The following is a 7889-nucleotide window of genomic DNA, read 5'->3' as shown; positions in this document are numbered from 1 at the left end:
GGTGGGTCCGCACCACCATCCTGCTTACTCTTCCAACCAGATTCATGAGATGCCCATAGTTCTGCCCACATGTTGAAAACCAACCAACCACAGAAGCCTGGCTACGTCCCTAAGCACAGGGAGCTATAAAAGGACCTAAGAAATGGATCCATATAAAGAGACATTAACATAGCATTCTAGGTCCCTGCCCCAAGTCTGCCCCCTGATGTGCACCAGCCATATGCCTGTCTGGGAATCTCTTTATGTTCCTGTTCTTGGATGGTACAAACGGGCAACACACTGGGGATGCTAACCAGAAGGATGGGGGTTGGAGTCTCCCAGAGATCCCTTGTGAGAAAATTAAAATAAAATAAAAACATTTGAAACCTACGGAACACAGTTCTAGTGTCACACACGTGAGGTCACCCCATGATCTGGGATCCATTCAGGCGACTGGTCTGAGTTTCTGGTTTTCTATGTAGCAGAGTGGACTTGACTAGAACTACCCAGTCCACCGCCCTTCAGCACTCAAAGATGCCCTGTGAGCCCAGGAGACGTGGACCCCGGGTGACCGCAGCTGGTCTCTTTTAGCCATAGGCCCTGTGGTTTCATGCATTTATTCATTGTTCAAAACTGTTCAGAACAATCACACAGGTGATGTTTGATCCCTTCTAAGACCCTTTCCTGCTCCATCCACTCATGTGAGCAGGTCAGCCCCAGCCTCTGCTGTGGGGCCGTATGGGGCACCAGGAGAAAGGGACCCGTTTTAGGGCTGGGCCTGCAGGGGGTGAAGGGATGGGCATGAGGCAATGTTAGACCTCAGGACCCTCCCTCCACACTCCTGAACAAGTGCCAAGTCCCAGGGGCCCAGCTGTGTCCACTACTGCTGATGACCTCGCACTCACACTGGTGCATGGGGAAGGATGGTGTAAACTATCCTGAGGGGCTGCAGACCTGGCAGACCCTTGCTCCAGACCCCTTTCCTGCCCCCCCACCCCCCGATTCTCTGTGTGACCACAAGAAAGCCCCCTGTCTTCCCTGGGTCTCAGTGTTTCCATCTGCATCAATGTGCCCAGGCCCTGCCCAGACCCAACGACCAGTTGGAGATGAGAGCAGAGACCAGCCTATTGTCTGCACAGCGAGGAGGTGTGGGCAACAGTGCTGGGCTCAGGCTCACTCTGAGAGGCTGGTGAAGTTCATTTAAGACGCAGAACCAATGACTCTTTGGCTGGTGTCCATTAGAGACCGAGGACAATTGGTCAGGAAGCCTTGTGTTGCCCTTGTGATTCCATTTCTGGGAGTCTCGTTGATCCCTCAATGATGCACACCTCTTTACATCCCACCTCCCTCAAGCCCAGCTCCATGGTACTCCCATACTTACATCTTTTCCTGGGGAGCCTTCCCGGCCAGGGGGGCCCAGGGCTCCAGGCTCTCCCTAGAAGAGGGAGAGAGAAGCAAAGAGCCAACTATTAGGGAGGGAGATGCTGGGTACGTGCTCACACAGGTGCAGGGGTTCCTGAGGGCCTGGGAGGGCACAGATCCAGAAGGGCTGTCTACAAAGAGTGTGGAGGACAGGTCAGCCTCCCACTGGTGGGCAGTGTCCTGGCCCTGTTGGAGCTGTGTGTACCTGAAGTATGGGCAACACTCTTATCTAAGCCACTTGGGAAAGACCACCATCTAAGGACGGGACTCCTCTTCACCCGACCTTTGTGATCCTCCCTAATTTTCTGCTTTCTTATCAGAGCATGGCCAAGAGCTAACAGACCAAGCTGGCCCTTCTGCTTGGGACATTTGGAAGAGACAGAAACAGTTTAAAGATGAGAAGTCAATCTCAGGATACTAGAACAGCGCAGCATGCCCAGTACAAGCTCTGAGACCACGGGAAACCCATCGATTCCGATTCCCCCACCCACCCACCCAGCCTGTTTGTTGTTGTGGAACTAAACTAAGCTGGTCAACAGCTCTTGACTCCCAGGACTTGACGTCGCCCTGTCTCACACAACTGGTGAAGACCACACCTGACCCCACACCGATTTGGCCACATTGATTTTTTTTTTTATCAACGCAGAGTGGTCAGAAGAGCATTCTAGAAGAACCAGGCCAAGAGAGCACCTAGTGCTCCATCACGCCCACTGTGCCCACTGTGCCAGGGCATGCTCCTCAGTAAGGAGGTGCTGCACTAGGTGCAGAATCCAGGTTCTTGCCAGATCAGTGTCACCTGGGATGACCTTCAGGGCAAGGTGTCCACCTACCCGGGGACCGGGTACACCAGGATCGCCTGTGGGTCCCTTGAAGCCCTGGAAGAAGGAGGAAGGAGTTAGTTCACCAAAGAGCATGTCAGATAGCACTGAGGATGGGCACCGGGGATAATGGACCCACTGAGTCAGTCCCTTGCTTCCAGGGTCTCTTCTGCAGTCTCCTCTTGAGCCATCAAGTGTGAGGGACAGAAGGATTTCTCTTAAGTTTTCTCCCCCAAATATATGCCAGATTTAGCTTAAGAATGACTGTTCACTAGGCGTTCAGTGAAAGTAGGTCAGAGGTTATTCTCCCTAACATCAGCCATCTATAGTGGCTAGACTATTAGTCTGACTCACCCTAAATAAGACCCACTCCCTTCTGATAAGGATAGTGGTGGTCTGTTTACTTGCAGGAGATACCAGAGAGGGCAAACCCGCCCAAGGATGACCAAGGTTAGGTAGCTATTATCAGCTGTCTAGATCAAGCAGACACCACTGTTTATCCCACAACAAATACGGGCACAGCCCTAGGTCATCCCCCTCTTATTGATTGTATTGCTTATGTTGCTACCCCTCCCTGCGACTTAGGTTGTTGTCTGCTATCAGGTGAATTGCATGCCTCCCAGAATAGTAATTGTCTGTTTTATTGTATGAGACACCAGAATGATCAAACTTGTTCAAGAATGAAATGTATTGCCCCTTTCTGTGATGTATGACTCTGTAATCAGATCCCCCTAAAGTGATATGATGTGTGGTTAGCAATAAATAATGAGGCTCCCTGGTTCTCGGGAGGGTGGCTGGCCGTGGGTGGCTGGAGAAGGTGGCTAAGGAGGATGAGGCAGCGGCTTCTTCTCTGACCGCTAAGCCCCCTCCACGAGGACCATCAAGCGGGGCTGAGGTGAGCGATGCTACCATGAATTGTGTCTGACTCCATTACTTGACTCCATCCTTTAACTCTCATGCTCTCTATGACTTTACTATAATCTCTACTTATTATCGCTGTACAATTGCGCCTACCGAACCTGTGGTTTTTGTGGGGGTCCCTCCTCCCTTTAACCCCACAATCAAGGTGTAATGTATGAAAGTATCTACTTTGTGACAAGCTCGAGGTCAAGGAGGTGGTGACCAATCAACACAGTCTTCCTCCCATTTCACTCTGCCTGCAAAGCTGGACCCAAAGGTGGCAGCGTGCTGGGGCCACACCCTGCAGTGCGTGAGCGCCAGCTCTTCCTACCCTACTGGCCTCACACCATGGGGCTGGGACCCCCTGCCTAGCTCCTGCGGGGCACACACTGTGGTCAGGTGAGTCTTTGGGACAACAGTCTTCCCCTTGAGTGAGGCCTTTGGACAACCCCCTTGTTCCTGTCACCATGACTAGCCCCACCCAGCACCCCAAGTTCACACCAGTCCTGGAATCCTCACCCAGGGTCAGAGTGCTGGCCTTGCCCCACCCCATCTCAGGGATTTGTTCCCTGAGATGCCCAGGTAGAGCACCCAGCCTTCCAGCACCCCCAAACCAGCCAGGCCTGAGCCAGGGACCCTGTGTGTTCTCCTGTCGTGGAAGCATGGTGAAAGTGCAGACAGAAGGAGCACACACATGCACCACGCACCCAGCTGGGGTTTTATGTGGCTGAGTGTCCCTTTTAATCTTCCTGACCTCTAGACATAACTGGGAGCTATCAATCCTTGTTTCACAGAAGAGGAAAGCAGGGGGCCTTAAGGTACCCCATCAAGAGGCGGCAATGCGAGTGTCCAAGAAAACGAAAGCTGAACCCCTGTTTGGCTAACTCAAACCCCAAGCTATTCTTCAAAGCTTTTCCCAGCCCCACTTTTGGCTTGCTCGGTCCCTAGCCTCAGCCTGTACATAGAGCAGGTCTCCTTAGAACTCCCTGAGGAGCGGTGGGTCTCGAGGTGGCTCCAGCATGAACAGGTTGCTTTCTCTGAAAGGCATCCTCCTCCCACCCATCCGCTAGGAACCACCTTCACAGGACTGACCACCAGCTCCCGTGTTCAGAGCCCCCAGCAGGAATCATGCTGCCCATTTTCAGGTTTCCTCTGGTGAAAAGCAAGATGGGGGTGGGGGGCGGGGCAAAAGGGACATTGATTTTTGCATTTTATCTCCTCCATACTGAACATTTGCCACGTGATGTATTGATTTTCTTTTTGTCAAAAGAAAAACAGAATGAAGGAAAAAGAACTTTCTTTTGGAAGATATTGTTTCTACTCAGATAATTGGATTGGGGGAATTTTCATCAAAATGGTACATTTTCCCCTTAAAAAAAACAAAAGCAATTTGTGGGTATTGCGTAATCGATGTTGAAGTTACAGAGGAGTAAGGCCCTTAGCAAAAGGAAAAGACATCATTGGCGAGTTCTCATCTGCGTGAGACGGGGATAAGGAGTGTGCACGTGTCTGTGTGCAGTAGCTCCAGAGCCGATGAGGACAAGGATGCGGAGTTCAGACTCAGAGGAGAGGATGGGGGAAGGACTCTAGGAGGCTGACAGGGGTTCCCCCTGGGTTATGTAACTGTGCACAACTTGGCTTTCTTCCCAGACCACTCTTCTTCTGGCTCTTGTCCTTAAGGGGCTCGCCACCACTATCATCGTGACTGTCAGCGGGATAGAGGACTTCTAGCCATGGAGGGAGGCAAATTCCAGCTCTAGACAACGTTCCACACTCAAATGAAAACACTCCTGTGTGGTTCCATTGTCCAGACCGAGCCCAGTAGAAATACAATAAATAAGATCAAATCAAAACCCATTGAGAACAACAGGCAATAATGGCCGCAATCTGAAAACACGTTTTACTACCAGTTTAGCAAGGTGGTGTAGTGGTTACGAGTTGGGTTGTGATCAGCATGGTCGGCAGTTCAAAACCATCAGCAACTCGCTGGTGGGAGCAAGACTGGGCTTTCTACTCCTGTAGACAGTCACGGTCTCAGAAACCCACGGGGGTGGGGGGCAGGCACCCTGAGTCAGCATTGATTTGATGGCAGCAAGATTTTTATGGAAAGTAACTTGGCTTGTTCCTCAGGACACCACTGTCCTGGGTAGGAGAGAGATTCTGGAAGCCCACCTGTCATTGTAGATGAACATGGCCCATCAGGGCATGAGCCATGTGGCTGCCAAGTCACATGCCACCCCCCACCCCCCACACACATACACGCACACTCTCATGCACACGCATGCACTCACGTACTCGCATGCACTCACACACAGGTTCAGGGCTTACAGGCGGGCCTCGTGCCCCCTCTGCTCCTTGCAGACCCGGCTCTCCAGCTTTGCCCTGAGAGTAAAGAACAAAGAGATAGGGAAAGTTTTAGGATTTGGGGTTCCATATCACGACATCTACATAAGTCTGTCTTTGCCCACCCTTGCTAGCCCCGGCCTCTGGCAATCTGGTCCAGGTTTGCCCGCACAAATAACCACTGTGTATTTGAGATCCGAGTGGCAGTGGGGTTCATGTTACTGGGATCCACAATCAGCAGTCATAAAAACTGAAACTAAGAAACCAAGTGAGGGCAGGGCCAGGCGGTCTCAGGAGTCCCGGGCAACGACGAGAGGAGGGAGGGAGCATGAGGCTGGGTTGTGATTGGACAGCCCATCTAGAGGCCACTGAACCACAGGAGGGGGGATGTTCTAAAAATTGATGTGGGGGTGAGTGTACAATTCTTGATATGATTGAATTATTGAATTATAGGATAAAATCTTAGGGGAAAAAAAAGAAACAAAACAAGTGATGTATTGCACGGGGCCAATCTGCTGCCCAAGACCTCTTAGAAGATTAAACGGCAAAGATGCCACTTTGAGAATGAAGGGACATCTGCCCCAAACCATGGCATTTCGAACCACCCCCTCTACATGCCGAAGCTGGACACTAAGCAGGAAAGACTGGACAAGACTTGATGGATTTGAGTGGCGGTGCTGATGAAGACCATTGCACGCATGCCCAGTGGACTGCAAGATGAGCAAGCCACAGATGATGTCTCCCCCTGGCCTGTGTTTCCTGGTATGGCACAAGACTGATGCCCACACGCCATAAGGTCCTCATGGGGGCCACCCTGGGGCAAGTAAGGAAGCATGTTGTGTGCACTGAGTAGCTGTGGCCCAGGGCAGGGAGATCTATCTTCCCTCCCACTCTCTGCATTCCCACCAGGCCAGGTGCCACTCGCCCACAGCCTGCAGCGTGGCTCAGCAGGAGCCTGCACCACATAGGGCTGCTGGGGGCTCTCTTCTCTTCCTCCTCTCCGTAGGGAATTCAGGTCTTCGCATCAGGCAACCAGAGTAAGGTGATGGAGACAGGGGGCCTCCAGTGACTTGCATAAGATGCAGCATGAGTCACAAGCATTTACGACCAAACATATTAAATGGAACGTAAATCTCACTGCAGAAACGTTTTATCCAATCTCACACTCCGTGGTTCTAAAGGCTCCGTGGTTCTGACCTCGCTGGGAGTTATAGCCGGGGACTCTGGGCAAACACAGTCACCATAGGCCATCAGTGGAGGAGCGGGAGGCATGGAGCCATGTGTGACCTCACAGATCTCCCAGCAAGGCTGGAAAATTGGCCTCACTCTTCTCATCCTATGTGAATGGAGCCCTGGCGAGGGTGTGGGGGTGGTTAGCAGTTACACAGTGGGTTGTGGTGATCCACAAGGTCCAAAGTTTGAAACCACCAGCCACTTCATGGGAGAAAGATTGGGCTTTCTACTCCCGTATACAGTCTCAGAAACCCAAAGGGGGCAGTTCTACCCTGTTCTATCGGGTCCCTATGAGTCGGCTAACCTCAAGGTCACAGGATGCTCTGAGGTCACAGGTGCTTCATCCTGAGCACCAGGTTCTCAGTGCATGTGCTCATGCGTTTGCTCATTTGATAATGAAAAGGTGAAAGGTCTGTGTCACAGCGAGGGAGCCCTGTGACGAAATGGCTTCTTTGGTGGGCTGCTTGCTGAAAGGTTCACCATGAGAGCCCACCCGCCACTCCGTGGAAACCGAGGGGGCGATCTGCTCCCAGGCAGAGGGCAGGGGCTCAGAGAGCCCACTCTGTGCAGTTCTGCTTGGTCCTCTGGTCTCTAAGAGTCAGACTCGATTGGACCGTATTGCGTTGTTTAATGTCAGAATGGAAAAGCAGAACGTCACCACGCCTGCAGCTGTCTGTGAAGTGCAGGTTCTCGGTGAAGGTGATGGTCTCAGGCAGGTGGAAAGTGGTGGGTCAGGGGTCGAGCTTTGGCCTTCAGCATGCAGGACCCGGTTACACTCTCAGCCAACGCATCTTATGCACAGCTAATGCCCGCAGCCCACGGAAGCCAGCTTGGGGCCGGGAGGCTGACCGGGTTTCAGCAGAGCTGAGATGGACTAAGAAGAAAGGCCTGGTGCTCTACTTCTGACATCAGCACGTGGAACCCCTGTGGGCCACAACAGGCCATGGCCACTCATCCTGGGGATGGCAAGTCCCCTCCCTCTATGTGTGGGGATGCCAGGGGTCACACTGGGTCAGCAGCAGTGAGTCCTTCCAGACAGCAGCTGGCCCCTCCAGGCTGTGCCCATCTGCCTCGTCTCCCCTCCCAGAGTCAATGTGGAGGGAGTTGCAAGAGACCTGGGCTCCGGTGCCAACTCGGCCACCAGCCCAGCAGGTGACTTTAGGTTCCTCACATCACCGAGACTCAGTTTCCCTC

The 7889-nt window shown here is 52.5% G+C and overlaps 1 protein-coding gene across 1 annotated transcript in view; it reads right to left on the bottom strand.

Annotated features, from left to right (window-relative positions):
• LOC123521323 (collagen alpha-1(I) chain-like) overlaps nucleotides 1–7889 on the bottom strand; it is an 88166-nt gene that overhangs the window by 17822 nt on the left and 62455 nt on the right. The window contains exons 20-22 of the mRNA XM_045286933.1: nucleotides 5448–5501; nucleotides 2232–2276; nucleotides 1361–1414 (exon numbers count right to left, since the gene is read on the bottom strand). Coding sequence (XP_045142868.1) covers nucleotides 1361–1414; nucleotides 2232–2276; nucleotides 5448–5501 — 153 coding nt within the window. The remainder of the gene's footprint in view (nucleotides 1–1360; nucleotides 1415–2231; nucleotides 2277–5447; nucleotides 5502–7889) is intronic.

Source organism: Echinops telfairi, unplaced genomic scaffold, assembly GCF_000313985.2.
Source record: "Echinops telfairi isolate 266 unplaced genomic scaffold, ASM31398v2 ScPeMD7_1;HRSCAF=3_0, whole genome shotgun sequence".
NCBI lineage: Eukaryota > Metazoa > Chordata > Mammalia > Afrosoricida > Tenrecidae > Echinops > Echinops telfairi.
The sequence above is the reverse complement of the archived record's forward strand: the minus strand, read 5'-3'. Positions and strand labels throughout refer to the sequence as shown.